The sequence below is a fragment of the Chiloscyllium plagiosum genome, unplaced genomic scaffold (genome assembly GCF_037043375.1).
Source record: "Chiloscyllium plagiosum isolate Xiang-an unplaced genomic scaffold, Cpla_swu_hap1 HiC_scaffold_47, whole genome shotgun sequence".
NCBI lineage: Eukaryota > Metazoa > Chordata > Chondrichthyes > Orectolobiformes > Hemiscylliidae > Chiloscyllium > Chiloscyllium plagiosum.
Window position 1 is genome coordinate 4705249 of NW_028270185.1, and position 15997 is coordinate 4721245.

General features: G+C 40.7%; 1 protein-coding gene across 1 annotated transcript in view; it reads left to right on the forward strand.

Moving 5' to 3' along the window:
- Positions 1-425: 425 nt before the first annotated feature.
- LOC148135983 (cytochrome P450 2C23-like) overlaps positions 426-15997 on the forward strand; it is a 29808-nt gene continuing 14236 nt past the window's right edge. The window contains exons 1-6 of the mRNA XM_087983879.1: positions 426-911; positions 5267-5429; positions 7884-8033; positions 11191-11351; positions 14216-14392; positions 14619-14760. Coding sequence (XP_087840005.1) covers positions 729-911; positions 5267-5429; positions 7884-8033; positions 11191-11351; positions 14216-14392; positions 14619-14760 — 976 coding nt within the window. The 5' untranslated portion in view covers positions 426-728. The remainder of the gene's footprint in view (positions 912-5266; positions 5430-7883; positions 8034-11190; positions 11352-14215; positions 14393-14618; positions 14761-15997) is intronic.

A 15997-nucleotide genomic window follows, 5' to 3' on the forward strand; every position in this document is an offset into this window, starting at 1 on the left:
AAATTAAATACAAATGTACCAAACCAAGTTAAAACCAAGTTAAACAGTAGGTTTGGAGAAAGTGAGGACTGCAAATGCTGGAGATCAGAGTCGAAAAATGTGGTGCTGGAAAAGCACAGCAGGTCAGGCAGCATCCAAGGAGCAGGAGAGTCAATGTTTCAGGCATAAGCTCTTCATCAGGAATGTTCTTCCTGCCCCTCAGATGCTGCCTGTCCTGCTGCGCTTTTCCAGTGTCACCCTTTTTGACATCATGCAGCAGGCACTGACTTTGGTTGAAACAAAACAGTTGAATATGTGAACACAGGATGACTCAGCTATTGGTTTAACTTCAGATTATCAGGAGTGCAAAGAGCAATAACCTCTAGCTCTTTAGACACCAGTTCCTCTATTACTTAATCAAGGACGTAGACTAAGACCTACATTACAAAGTCAAACCACAACACTTTTGGCTGTAAAACAATTTGGGTTTGTCACAGGAGCTATAAATACAAGTCTTTTTCAAGTCGTTAATTCCCCTCAATTAAGCTAGGTGTAGAGAGATTTGATGTTTAGACAGGTTTTTATTATTATTGAAGTGTTGCTTTGTTGTTTACAACTCAGCTTTAATCAAGTGAAAGTTATTTTCTATTTTGCACCCCAACTCCCAAACAGTGTTCCAAGAATTGGAACCAGGCCACAGCCTTTATTGCACCTCCTGGAAATTTTTTTGTCTTTCTTACACTAACACCATGGATTTAAGTGACCCAGGAAAAACTTTACTTTTTGCTTTTTTAATTATTTTATTTGTTGTGTGGCTCCTTAAAAGGCAACAGGTGCAGAAAGGCAGGTTTCCCCCAGGGCCTCCTGCCCTCCCACTTCTTGGTAACTTGTTCCATGTGAATGTAAAAGCACCTCACAAATCTCTCATCAAGGTAAGGAGAACTTCTATTCTTTTAAGTGAATAAATAATGAAAATGACTTTTTGATTCCACCTAACATTCTCAGTCCTTTTCCTTTGACTATTGTGTCAATTTACAGAGTCCAGCTGTTCTGGGGATTCATCCAAGGGTCATTTTAAACTGTTAGACCGGTTTAGTAAATGTTGATGATCTTTTAAGGTGAGACACAGTGAAACTCAATACTGTAATTGGCAACTTAATGTCAAAACATATTGGCCGGGATTTTTGTGCAGATGGGACAAACTTTAAAAGTGGTAGACAGGTCCCACCTTCAGAAACTCCACTACAATTTCCAGCAGCTCCTTATATGCTGCTAAGGGAAAGAGGGAAGGAAGTGCATAAGCAACAATTATAAATTAGCTGAGTTATTTGAATTAGTGCATGAATTTTACCCGCACTTTGCCCCAGGAGCTGCTTTTAATCCATGACTTTGAGGTATAGATAAAAATACTCATAAGGGCAGTTAATGTATGTAGCACCATTAAGTTGTCAATTTAACTGTGCTGTCTATAAAAAGAAATTGTTCCAGCAATTTTCAAAGATGTTTGGTGACACTCCTATGCATCACCTTTATAGCAAGTTTGCCTGCTTTCCAGAACCTATTATCAGTAAATTCAGTTCGATAAACACCTTATTGAGATTATTTAAGCATTAAATGTTTTTGATTTGAGATTATGAATACTAATATTTGCCTTTATAAGGGATTAAATGCTTAGAGTCATAGAGATGTTTTGATGTTTTGGATGGGTTTTTCATGAGTGGGACTTCCCTTATTTAGTGAAGTCTGTAATAATTACTTAGAATTTATTTTACTTAGAGTCATAGAGTCATAGAGATATACAGCACAGAAACAGACCCTTCGGTCCAACCCGTCCATGCCGACCAGATATCCCAACCCAATCTAATCCCACCTGCCAGCACCTGGCCCATATCCCTCCAAACCCTTCCTATTCATATACCCATCCAAATCCCTTTTAAATGTTGCAATTGTACCAGCCTCCACCACTTCCTCTGGCAGCTCATTCCATACACGTACCACCCTCTGCGTGAAAATGTTGCCCCTTAGGTCTCTTTTATATCTTTTCCCTCTCACCCTAAACCTATGCCCTCTAGTTCTGGACTCCCCGACCCCAGGGAAAAGCCTTTGCCTATTTATCCTATCCATGCCCCTCATAATTTTGTAAACCTCTATAAGGTCACCCCTCAGCCTCCGGCGCTCCAGGGAAAACAGCCCCAGCCTGTTCAGCCTCTCCCTGTAGCTCAGATCCTCCAACCCTGGCAACATCCTTGTAAATCTTTTCTGAACCCTTTCAAGTTTCACAACATCTTTCCGATAGGAAGGAGACCAGAATTGCACGCAATATTCCAACAGTGGCCTAACCAATGTCCTGTATAACCGCAACATGACCTCCCAACTCCTGTACTCAATACTCTAACCAATAAAGGAAAGCATACCAAACGCCTTCTTCATTATCCTATCTACCTGCGACTCCACTTTCAAGGAGCTATGAACCTGCACTCCAAGGTCTCTTTGTTCAGCAACACTACCTAGGACTTTACCATTAAGTGTATAAGTCCTGCTAAGATTTGCTTTCCCAAAATGCAGCACCTCACATTTATCTGAATTAAACTCCATCTGCCACTTCTCAGTCCATTGGCCCATCTGGTCAAGATCCTGTTGTAATCTGAGGTCCACTACACCTCCAATTTTGGTGTCATCTGCAAACTTACTAACTGTATCTCTTATGCTCGCATCCAAATCATTTACGTAAATGACAAAAAGTAGAGGACCCAGCACTGGTCCAGTGGCACTCCACTGGTCACAGCCCTCCAGTCTGTATCCAGTATCCAGTATCTTGAGCCAGTTCTGTATCCAAATGGCTAGTTCTCCCTGTATTCCATGAGATCTAACTTTGCTAATCAGTCTCCCATGGGGAACTTTGTCGAACGCCTTACTGAAGTCCATGTAGATCACATCTGCCGCTCTGCCCTCATCAATCCTCTTTGTTACTTCTTCAAAAAACTCAATCAAGTTTGTGAGACATGATTTCCCATGCACAAAGCCGTGTTGACAATCCCTAATCAGTCCTTGCCTTTCCAAATTCATGTACATCCTGTCTCTCAGGATTCCTCCAACAACTTGCCCACCACCGAGGTCAGGCTCACTGGTCTATAGTTCCCTGGTTTTTCCTTACCGCCATTCTTAAACAGTGGCATCACATTGGCCAACCTCCATTCTTCCGGCACCTCACCTGTGACTATTGATGAAACAAATATCTCAGCAAGAGGCCCAGCAATCACTTCCCTAGCTTCTCACAGAGTTCTAGGGTACTCCTGATCAGGCCTTGGGGATTTATCCACCTTTATGCATTTCAAGACATCCAGTACTTCCTCCTCTGTAATATGGACATTTATCAAGATGTCACCATCTATTTCCCTACAGTCTATATCTTCCATGACCTTTTCCACAGAAATATTGATGTAAAATACTCGTTTTTAATCCCAGCAGTGACTGTGGTTGATGCTGGACTATGCAAGGGCAAAGGATATATTAGCATAAGGGCAATAAGGGATGGAGGAATGAGTGGAGGGAATAAGTTGACACTAAATTGGCACAGCTTGTCTATATAGACACAGCAAATTGTTTGCTTTAGTGTGTTGTTTAATAGGCTATTTACTGAGTCAGTAGACTTTACTGAGTTATGTGGATAGGTAGGAGTCATGAATTGACACTAATTTGGCACAGCAACTATAAATCTCAGTGAGAACTGTGACATGGATTGATAAGGAATCACAAGGAGGCTGTTGAAGTTGAAATGGGGGCCAGAATAGTTGGGGCATGAGGAGTGGGTGTAATGTGTAGTAGGCTGTGAGGGGTGAGCACATGGCAGCATGATACTTAAAGTGCCAGAGAATTAAGGTGGGCCTTTTAACCAGCCTTCCTCACCACTTGGCGAATCCGACAGAGTTGTGTCCTGGATAGGCCCAGCTCTCTTCCCCTAAAACATGAGCGAGAATTGCACATTCCGGCACCATTTCTGAGGTGACTGTGCTGGGTGGGTCACTTCCTTACTCAAGCTACCTACCCAGTGCTGTAGTTTCCGTTAAAAGATCTATTTCTTCTAGTTTGTTGAGATTCTTGTCACATAGACTTTGCAGACTGCTTGCTGTAGTGTGCTATTTAAATAGACAATTTACTGAGTAATAAACTTTACTGAGTCATACTCCATCCACTGACTAATGTGACAAAGCTGCTCCTTTCACAGGGTTATGCAGTCCTTGGTTTTTTAAGAGAAGTCCTAATTGACACAGACTCCGATAAGTCTGGGATGTAGGGTTTTAGAGCCAATTTGATAATAACTAATAGATACTGTCTCAGGCAGAGGCTTTCAAGTTTTAAAGACACTTGCGCAATGAAAGGAGTGTGGCCAGTTCTCCCAGCTCAGCTTTGTTTTTTTTTAGCAGCAGTGTGAAAATAAGCTGCTGCACCCCAAAGAAGCAGATCCTGACTGGTACTCTATCTCTGGTTTCTGTCCTTTAAGAACCTGTGTATGATCTTACCTTTTGTGCCAAGGGGTGTTTATGGAGATTGTTGCAAGTATTTGGAACAGCCTCATTAAATTGGGATGATCTTTTGGGTTTTCGGAGAGGTTAGGTTATTCAGTATTCTGTTTCCTGTTGTTTGTGTTTCATTTAGTAAGCTTGTAAATAAATTCTGTTTTGTTTAAAGCTAAGTGGTTTGACCAGCTGATTCTCTCCTGGAATATCCACTGCACACCTGCTGAAAACAGCTAGCAAAGTTAGGGTCTGGGCTAACTTCTTGAAAGCAAGGAGAAAGTGAGGTCTGCAGATGCTGGAGATCAGAGCTGAAAATGTGTTGCTGGAAAAGCGCAGCAGGTCAGGCAGCATCCAGGGAACAGGAGAATCGACGTTTCGGGCATAAGCCCTTCTTCAGGAAATCTTCAGGAATTTCCTGAAGAAGGGCTTATGCCCGAAACGTCGATTCTCCTGTTCCCTGGATGCTGCCTGACCTGCTGCGTTTTTCCAGCAACACATTTTCAGTTCTTGAAAGCAAGGTCCCACTTTCTCAACCTTACCCTCTCCTGAGGTGTGGTGACCCTCAGCTTAAACCACAACCAGTCAACTTCTCTCCCTCTCTCTCTCTCTTTAAAATGAGAGAGCAGTGCTAGTGTCTTCTGGGACTATGGCAACTTTGCTTTTGCCTTCAAATAATTATTTGATTCAATGGTGTCAATGGACATTTTGATATTGTTCATGATGCTGCATCTCTCTTTAACAATCATTGCTGATTTATTATGTCTTGACAGCTGAGTGAGCAATATGGACCTGTGTACACCGTCTGGTTTGGTACCTACCCTGCAGTGGTGCTATGTGGTTTTGACACTATTAAAGAAGCGCTGATTGAGCGAGGGAATGACTTTGGCAGTAGGTACCCTCTTCCAACGCTCCATAAAGCATCAGAAGGCTACGGTGAGAACTTGTTTTTTTTCTCTAACAGCCACGCTTTTGGTCTCATAAGATTTGAGCATTTGGAGTTATGGAATGTACAACAGATGATGAGGTCATTGGGCCATTGAACTGTAACCACTACTAGATTGTCAGTTGGATTTATCTTACTTCCATTACCTTTCCCTATGTATATTTATATAGTTTTTCTTTTAGAAATTATTTACTTTAACTTCTGCCTAATTCATTCAGCGATAGTGATAATTCTCTGCTACCTTGTTGAAATAAAACAACTCATCTACCTGCTTCCAACCTATCATAGAAATATAACATTGGCTTTTACAAAATTTATTTTTCCATTTTTTCTTCCCAAAAAGTCCTAACCAATGAATACATTCACTGCTATTAAAGCATACATGGCAACCAATGAGCATTGGCATAAATGATCAGGTAATCTGATTTTAGAGATGGTTGAAGTATAGGCTAGGATACCCCTGCATTTCAAATAATTCAGTAGGATTTTCACATTCAGATTGACCTGGGTTTAACACCCTAACTCCACAACTCTGCCTAAAGACAGAATTCTCTCTGCATTGGACTGAAATGTTATTCTAGGTTATACACTGAAATTCTAGAGAGAGATTAAATCCACAGTCTTCTGACTTAGAATTATAGAATCCCTACAGTGTGGAAGTCGGCCATTCAGCCCATCAAGTCCACACCGATCCTTCGAAGAGCATCCCATCCCGACCATGGCACCCCTGCAATCCAGCATTTCCGCTGGCTAATCCACTTTGCCTGCACATCCCTGGACATTATGGCCAATTTAGGCATTGCCAATCTACCTAACCTGCACATCTTTGGACTTGGGAGGAAACCCATGCAGACACGGGGGGAATGTGTAAATGTCATACAGACAGTCGCCCTAGGGTGGAATCAAATCCAAGTCACTGATACTGTGAGGCAGCAGTGCTAACCACTGTGCATCTGCTTCTTATACTCAAAATAATCTATCTTTGACCAGGTTATCCATCCTAACATCAGCTTGTTTAGCTTAGTGCCAATTTTTGTCTTGATTATGGTTCAGAGGTGTCTTGGAACCTTTCCTATGTAGAAGTTATACACATGCAAGCCAACTGTTGCTGTTAAAAACCACAATAACCAGGGACTGTACTGCGAAAATGCCACTTTCGACAAATTGAAATTAGAAAGGTATCAACAAAAAGGGCACACAAAGGCTTACTGATGGACAAACAACTCTTGCAGTGGCCTGAGATCCAAATGTCTCTATCTGTTCTGTCCTGCAGATACATCTAGGCCAATGGAGAGAAGTATGTTACCAATTGAATCAAGTTGGCATCTCCAAGTTTAGTGCCATTCTGTCACAATGCTTTCAGTTTTGTACTTTGCCCTGAAGGAAATTATTTTATTTCTGGTGATTCAGTTGAGGACAAACCCAGAGTTCTTTTTGAATCCAAAATAGGAGATAGCACCTTGATTCAATACCTCTTCTGCAGGACAACACTTTGACAATGCAGGATTCCCTCAGAACTAAGTATCAGACTAGGTCAAGATGAAGTCATGAGTGGGCCATCAACAAATGTGCGCAGGTTTGAGTAAAAACATTTAATCTACTGAAGTGGACACTCTGCACAGCCTCAAGGTTCAATATTGAGTCGAACAACATTCTCTGCGAACATTTTATATATTTTTTTGCTGTTATTTCCTCTCTTGTTTTTCTCTCTGATGTTCCTTTGCATTTTGAAAGCAGCAATTTAGGATCCTGACCTTAGACCTTGAGATAGATATTTTGTTTGTCTTTGTACCATAAATCTTTTTGGCATTTAATCTTGCTTTCCTTCCAGCCCATCACAGACTTCCCTTTTTGTTTCCCTACCTATGATTTTCAACTTCATAGAAGATCATAGAATCCCAACAGTGTGGAAGCAAGCCATTTGGACTATCAAGTGCACACTCCAAAGAGCATCCCACCTAGACCTCCCAGCTTATCCCTGTAACCCTGCATTTCTCACCTAACTGGCACATCTTTGGAATGTGGGAGGAAACCGGAGCATCTGGAGGAAACCCACGCAGACACAGGGAGAATGTGCAAACTCCATACTGACAGTCACCCGAGGCTGGAATCGAATCCATGTGTTTGGCACTGTGAGGCAGTAGTGCTAACCTCTGGGCCACCATTCTGCCTCTTACACAAATGCTATTACGTTTCTAACTTTTTAAGTTTCTCTCTCCATTGTCACTGCAAGACGTGCTGAGTATTTCTATCTGTTTTTATTTAATATTTCTAGAGTTTACAGACTTCTGTTGTTCCACCTGGAAGAATGGCCACGTGAATGATGTATGGTTGGCAGCTGTGGGAAAGGGGAGAAAAGAGATTCCAAATATTAAGCACATTTAGTCCACACACAATTGAAATTCAGCATAGCTAACTTTCACTCATTAATATCTCTTTTGCAGGAGTTATTGCCAGTAGTGGGGAGAGATGGAAACAGCTCAGGAGATTCTCTCTTAGCACCTTGAGGAATTTTGGAATGGGGAAAAAAAGCATTGAAGAGCGAATCCAAGAAGAAGCACAGTTTCTAGTTAAAGCTTTCAGAAATAAAAAAGGTTTGACTAAATTACTAATGCATTATTTTCAATAAATAGAAATAGATTTATATTTTTCCAAGCTCCAAATTATGGATACATGAGGGTGACTGACAGACATGAGTGGGAATGGATAACAGATATGTAAGGTCAGGTATGACATGATGACTTCAGTTTAAAAATTAATTTAAAATACAATCTCCAGTAAGCTAAGATGTGTCTTGAGACACAACAAATGTTAATTTAACAAAGCAGAGTTGATGTATAATTCCAGTCACCTTGGAAGACAGTCATCACCAGCACAGCAAACTATAGAGGTCATCAGTTTAAAGAATCCATTTAATTTTTTTTTTGTTTTTGGATTGTGAACCAAAATGGAAAAATAATACTGCTCTACACCAAGGAAATTGGGGAAGGAGATGTTGCAGTTTTAGAACAAGTTAGTGGAACTGACACTGTTGTTTTGTTCAAATTGTGTGAGAGGATTGCTGGACTTGTTGGCACTGGGGACATATATTTAAGGCAGCTTTGTACAGAGACAGTTTGTTGATTGTTTTCAATCAGGACAAATTTGTGTGAGTCAGGATTTGCTCAGCATGACGAAAATGCTTTGATTGGCTGCTGGGCTGGTGGACAATCTCTGTGTGAACAGAACAGGGGTATAAAGACTCCAGACTCTTACAAGGTGGTATTTCTCTCTTCCTGCAGAAATGTAACAAAGAATTAGAAGATAACTAGCTATTCTCACTCACCATTTGCCTAAAAACTGGTGTCTCTAACCAGTAACTGAGAAACTGAATAATTAATCTGTCGACAGCCTCTGTCGGCAGTAAAGAACTGAATATATTTGCAAAGAAGAGTATAGATCAGAAGGACTCTAAAGAAGCAAAATGACACCTCATTGAATCCTGTGGGTAATACTTTTGACGGTGTTCCCCTAATATGTTTTCTCCACCCATCATACCTGATTTTTGGTTTATCTATCTGTCTGCATATAGGGCTCTAAGAAGATAGAATTATAAGTTGATGATTCATATTTTGTTTGCCTCCAGTTCAAAATAAACAGAAATAGTAGTAAGTACAGAAAACTTGCCAGTGTTTTCTGTTAACCTGGGTTCATCAGACATAAAAATCAGGAACTTTGAGTAATTTGATTAACTCTAACTTTTGTGAAGATCATGGGAATAGTGGGGCTAGAGTACCTGTGTACTTTCCCAACTGTTGTGACATCAGGACATCACATTGGATAATGGACATGATTCAATGATGTGGGAACTGGTTTGCATTTCTCGTCAGAGATTTTGCTTGTTACAAAGGCCCCATTGATGAAGATTTAAGGCACACTGCCCATGAACAGTTCTGGATTATTGAGAAATTCCCAATTTTCGAGGCCAAGTGAAATCTGGCTGATGATCTACAGCTTCAGACATGATATAATTATTTATCAGAGCAAATGCTATTTGCTCTTCAGGTATGGAAAAGATAAAAGAATGACCATACTGAGTATCAACAAGAAAGCTATTCTGTTAATAAAACAGTAATTTATTAGTAAATCAGTGAATTGCAATTACATTTTCTGTATTTTTTTCATCAATTTTGCTACCATAGCTGAATGACGGAGACTTTGTGGTGCTATGTTGCACTGGTGACCATGACAGTGATGCAGGCAACGTTCCGGAGCTATCTACCATTGCTCCTTACCACAGTGACCATTCCCTCAAGAGACAAGGAACAATGATTCTCATAACTAGACTTCAGTTGCTTGCTTTCCCCAAGATTCAATGGATTGCACCAATAAATCCACTGACCATTATTGACAAAATGACTGACTACAGCCTACTCCCCTGATTGATTTGATAGGAGAGTGCTGAATGACCACAGCCCATCACCAGACTACAGCACCCTGCCTGACTTAGCTCTAATCACCAACTGCTTGCATTTGACCTACAGGATTAACTATGGCCCAATTCTGTTTGCAAGGAGATAAATAACAGGATTCAAAAAGAATGAAGTGTCTAACTGACTATGGACAACTCCCTGTGGTATTTTTGTATGAACCATAACTCTGATGTTACTGTAGTCCCTCTTCACATCACTATAGTTTGCTCCCCCATGACTTTCACATAGTGTCATTGCTTCAAGTATATGCAGTGTATTTGCTACATAAACCGCTGGCCCATGGTGGAAGTTGATATTGACGTAGGCACTGTGCTACACAGTGACATGTCCAGCCCCTGACTGACTGACTGTTCAGTCCTCCCTCCTTCACAATGTGCATTAAAAAGTAGTGCAAGCCAGAGAGGCTGGCAAACTGTAAACCAGCATTTAAGACCTTGTGTGCTAAGAAAGCAATATGATCCCACACAAGCCTTGAAAGCCTGTAAGTCAGGAATGACATCAATGTGCAGTAAGAAAGTAATTTGAAGCAGGCAGAGACTGGCAGCCTTCAAGTCAGCACGAAAGTGGTAACTACTCAGGAAGCATGCTAAAAACAATAAGATGTTCGTGTCAACGTGAATGCAAAAGCATCCCATGTGGATGCAATCAGTTCCCACATGCAAAGGGATCAGGCAGAAGCAATTCAAATCCTAGGTGTCCTTGATCTCCAAAGTAAAGCAGTGAACAGCTGAAATGGTATCTGAGTTGATTCACAAGCAGGCGTGATGTGGTGAAGCAGGTGGTGTGCCAATGCAGACCTGTGTGGATGAAGGGTTCAGGTAGATGGTGGCCATGGACCAAGCGAGGACATTGTTCAGAAGAAGCAGATGCATGATGACCTGGACAAGCATCAGTCAGCTGCAGCTGCCAGGTACCTGCCCTGATTTACCTGATGGGAATTTACTCAGTCTAATTTCTCAGCAGAAGAGAGGAGAATTGGAAGTGACATATCATGGGGTGAGTTGGATTTTAATGACATGCAAATGCATAGAAATGAGATCGGAGCACTCGAGATTTCGAAGTCACCATTTAAAGCATGAGGGGAAAATCATGATTATTTTCTTTAATGAATTTTTTTCATTCTTTTTGTGTTTTCCCACCTTTCTTGCCATTACTCTCACCATACCAGGGAGAAGAAAATTCTACCCCTGAGTTTTAAATGTCAATAAAATATTTGTCTGCATTGGATTGCTGGTGCAACACTTTATGCTTTTCTAACTGACCTTTCTCATGGTATCAGAGAGCCCATTTAATCCAGATTTTCTGATGAGATGTGCAGCATCGAATATCATCTGTTCCATTGTCTTTGGAGATCGCTTTGAATATGGAGATAAGGAATTTCTCTCATTATTGGAAATGATTGCAGACAATGGCCGAATTTTAAGTGGACCCTGGGTGCAGGTACTACCATTTTTTCTTTTAGGTCATAGTGTTTCTGAAACTCTGTACATAAGTCATTAAAAACGTTCACAATAAACATAAACATTATCAAAAGTTGAATGCTGGCCCTTAGAGAGAACTAGAATACAACGAAGTAGAAAGTGACACTTAGTTATGCAAAGTCTTGATTAGACTTCACTTGGTGAGCAGTTCTATTAATCATTCCTTAAGTAATATATATTGGCTTTGGCTAGAGTCCAGTGCGAATTTATTAAAATGATAACTGGCTCCAAAGGTTAAATCTTGAGGATATATTAGAGTTGTGTTCACTGGAAATTAAAAGGTTAAGGATTATTTCCAGATGTTAAAGGGCTGACAGAGTGGATGGTAAGAAACCAATTTCCACTGACTGCAGAATCTAGGATTACAGGACATAGCCAAAACATTAGAGCCAGACCTTTCAGGATTGAATTAAGAAATGTTTCTACACGCAAGGTGTGGTAGACATTTGGAATTCTTTCCTCCTAAATGAAGTTGATGCAGAGTCAATTGATAGTTTAAATCTGTAGTTGATAGATCTCTACTAAACAAAGCTATTGAGGTTTTTGGAGCAGTTATTTGCAATCTGGTCATAGAACAAATGGAATAGGCTACGGGGCTAAATAGTATCCTCTAGTTACTTCATTCCTAACTCTAAACTGGTCAAGATTTTTAAATGATGCTCAGTGAGAAAGAGGATGAAACTCAAGATTTAAAAAAAAAAGTTAGATCAGTTGCAAATTTGGAAACGAAGTGATAAATTCCCGGTTGATAGATGTAAATTGCTTGGTCAGGTCCGCCTTAGTGCTGGGTACCACATGACAATACTGGCACAAGCATGGTCAAGATTGAGGGTGGGGCTAGAAGGAAATGAACCCAAGACTAATGGCGGTAGCACCATGACGAAATTATGATTAGGCTAGGATCTGAAATATTAGGTAGTTACCGTCTTGTGGGAGCTCAGACTATTATTTCAACTTAAGGCAGACAAGCCTTAGAAGAGGACAATTAGTGAGAAGTAAACTTAAAACCAGTGTCAGGACTAATTCCTTCACTTAAAAATAAGAACTGTTTGGGATATTGGAAGTGTTACAATCCAGTTAGGGACCATGAACATTTAAAAATAAATCCAAATCTCTTACAGTCATAGAGTCATAGAATCATAGAGATGTATATCATGGAAACAGACCCTTCGGTCCAACCTGTCCATGCCGACCAGATATCCCAACCCAATCTAGTCCCACCTGCCAGCACCCAGCCCATATCCCTCCAAACCCTTCCTATTCATATACCCATCCAAATGCCTCTTAAATGTTGCAATTGTACCAGCCTCCACTACTTCCTCTGGCAGCTCATTCCATAGATGTACCACCCTCTGTGTGAAAAAGTTGCCCCTTAGGTCTCTTTTATATCTTTCCCCACTCATGCTAAACCTATGCCCTCTAGTTCTGGTCTCCCACACCCCAGGGAAAATACTTTGCCTATTTACCCTATTCATGCCTCTCATAATTTTGTAAACCTCTATAAGGTCATCCCTCAGCCTCCAACGCTCCAGGGAAAACAGCCCCAGCCTGTTCAGCCTCTCCTTATAGCTCAAATCCTCCAACCCTGGCAACATCCTTGTAAATCTTTTCTGAACCCTTTCAAGTTTCACAACATCTTTCCGATAGGAAGGGGACTGGAATTGCACGCAATATTCCAACAGTGGCCTAACCAATGTCCTGTACATCTGCAACATGACCTCCCAACTCCTGTACTCAATACTCCGACCAATAAAAGAAAGCATATCTTGTTTTATATAACAGAACTAAACCACAAGATTTCAGTTACTTTGGTAAGGAAACAGAATTTTATTGCACATTCTGTAAAAACATTAACAGAACAAAACCATTAACTTGGGATAGTTTATGTTATGCATTCAGATTTACTACTTAGTTCCCTCAAGAATTTTCTTTTGAGATGCATCAACCTAGAAATTATTTACTTTGAAGGGGAGGAGGGGCATAGTCTGGCATTCGGTCATGGAGTTATTTGGGAAGATATAGTTTAGCTTAAGGGGATATAAGAGGATGTGGGGGATGGAACGAGTCCTGAGATCGAGGGGGAGTGAGGGGGCAGTCTTATTGTTGCTGAGACTGCCTTGGCTACCGGCTGTAGTTTCCTGCAAATATTTCTTAAAGTTGGCTGTCCCGATTGCAGCCTATATGCACCAGACCCAGCAAGCTCATGCAGGTATTAGACTCGACCCTGAGTTTAAACAGTATAATTTCAGTCCATATAGAATATTCTAAAAGAAATTCCCTCTCATATCACATGATGCTTCTCTATCCCTGTCTCCATAAACTTATAATCCATCAGTGATTCTCAATGTTTTTACAATCTCCAATTCGGCTTCCCAGCAGGATGATGCTACTGCTTTCTAAATGAACCCTCAAATCAACTATCTTCAATGGGTGCCTAGCCTACATGTTCACCATCCTCTTCAGATGGAGTAAGAGAGTTGAGTTTGAGTTAGCGGTGGGGTTTTGTCACTCAAGCCATGTGAATTTTATACTGATATCCTCTGTTTCTAAGTTAATCACTATCCTAACTATTCTTTTCATAATTGTAAAATCCTGTAATACACCCTTTTCTCCAATGGAAACCTTAAATCCTTTCTTCCTAACTCCTCCTGGCTGGGAAGAGATGGTTCTCTCTATATCCCTTTTTGTGGCTTGTTTAGTACTAGATCAGGTGACTGTGTTTTTGATCCAATGTCCCATTTAAGGTATCTGATCCACACTAACTACTGACACGAGTTGTCCAGAAGGACTATTTTGATAATTAAAGTATTGTTTATTTTGCAGTTGTACAATAACTTCCCAAAGATTATGGAATTTCTGCCTGGGCCTCACAAAAGGATCTTCCAAAATGTATCAAGTTTGAGTGCATTTTTGAATAAAAGTATTCAAAGCCATAAAGAAAGTTTGCAGAAGCATTTCTCCAGGGATTATATCGACAGTTTCCTCATCAAGATGGATGAGGTACTTGGAGTAGTTTTCTTTTCATAACTGTATTCTTCAACACTCATATCTTCTTTAGTGAAAATTAATGATTTCTTGAGAACGGAGATCTGGTGAATGAAACACCAGTACATTGAGGCTATCACTGTCTAAATAAAACTATTTGGGAACTAGTGTTACAAATAAATGACTACATACAACACAAGGAGCTTTAATGTTTTTATAAGTAGATTTTATTTTGTTTCAGGAGAAACACAACCTTGATTCAGAATTCAATGATAAGAACTTGTTGATGACGACAATGAATTTATTTCTGGCTGGAACTGAAACAACTAGTACAACACTGCGATGGGCTATCCAGATCCTGGCAAAATATCCACAGATTCAGGGTAAGTATCGTCACTTCTCTTCTTCCTGTTTTAGTTCCATGGCCTGAGATGTAGTCAAGAAGCAATCCAGGACTTGCCACCTATAACATTTCAGTTTCTTCTACTTCCACTGGTGGTTCCACCACCTTTGGTGAGGCCGATATTTTTGCACCTACCAGGTCGTTTCCCAAAATAAATTTCTGTGAAAAGAACTGATTTTGTTTCATTGCTCCCACTATAGCATTTCCATTTACCAAGTCATTTTTAAATCCAATTTCATATAATGAGAGTAGTTACCTCTGTGTACGTGTCCAGTTAATACTTTCTTCTTTTGTTTAACTCCCTCTGGAAGACAAATAGTATCATCCTCCAGCATCAGTGACTCCCTTTTGCTCCAGTGTCATCCAATGGGTAGAATCTGAGAAGTCTGAGTAACATGGACTATGGCTAGGTGTATGGCAAATTTCAGTGACAAGTACGGACTATCTCAGTGTTGAGATCATTCCGCTCCACCTTTTATGCTTTTCACAACAGACATGACAAGATCCTTGCCAGAGCGCAGTGAGTTTCTAATTGATGTTTATTATTAATAAACGCCCAGTTCATCAACTATTGTTAACACCCTGTTTGCCTCATTAATATTCACACTGCCATCTTACCAAATTCAAGCTTGATGTCAGGAAAACTCAACAAAGAAGGCAGAGCAGCTGATAGATTCAGCTAACCAAATGAACTCCAGTTTGGACACCAGGCACTGATATCTCAGGGCGCACTCCATGGGCACTGGCCACATACACCCCATGTCAATGACACAGGCATCCAACATGTGCCAGCCTCTAAGAACTTTCATGGCACATCTCTGATCCATTAACAGGAATTATCTGAACTCCAAAGTTGCAGTGGTAATTGTCAGTGAAATGCTGTAGTAAGGATGCTCTGGAGCACATACCTACCTTATGGACTGGACCAGGATACATCTCCAGGCTCTTTGCTCGCTTTTTTAGTGTTCATTCACTCTAAGCCTACCTTGATGTTCACAGCACCCTTGCTCTGCATTGCCTTGTCTGTCTTTTTGCGCTTTGTCCCCTCAGCCAGAGATATCAGGTCCACATTGCTGCTGTCTTGCCCTTTAGTTCACAAGGCACAAAGGTTGTCAGGAAGCTTGGCATTGTTGTCAGCAGGCCTCATCACGTCAAGGGGATAGCCTTCCCTCAGAGGCAGTAACAGGAATACCTAAGGAACCCTCAGGATAGGGACA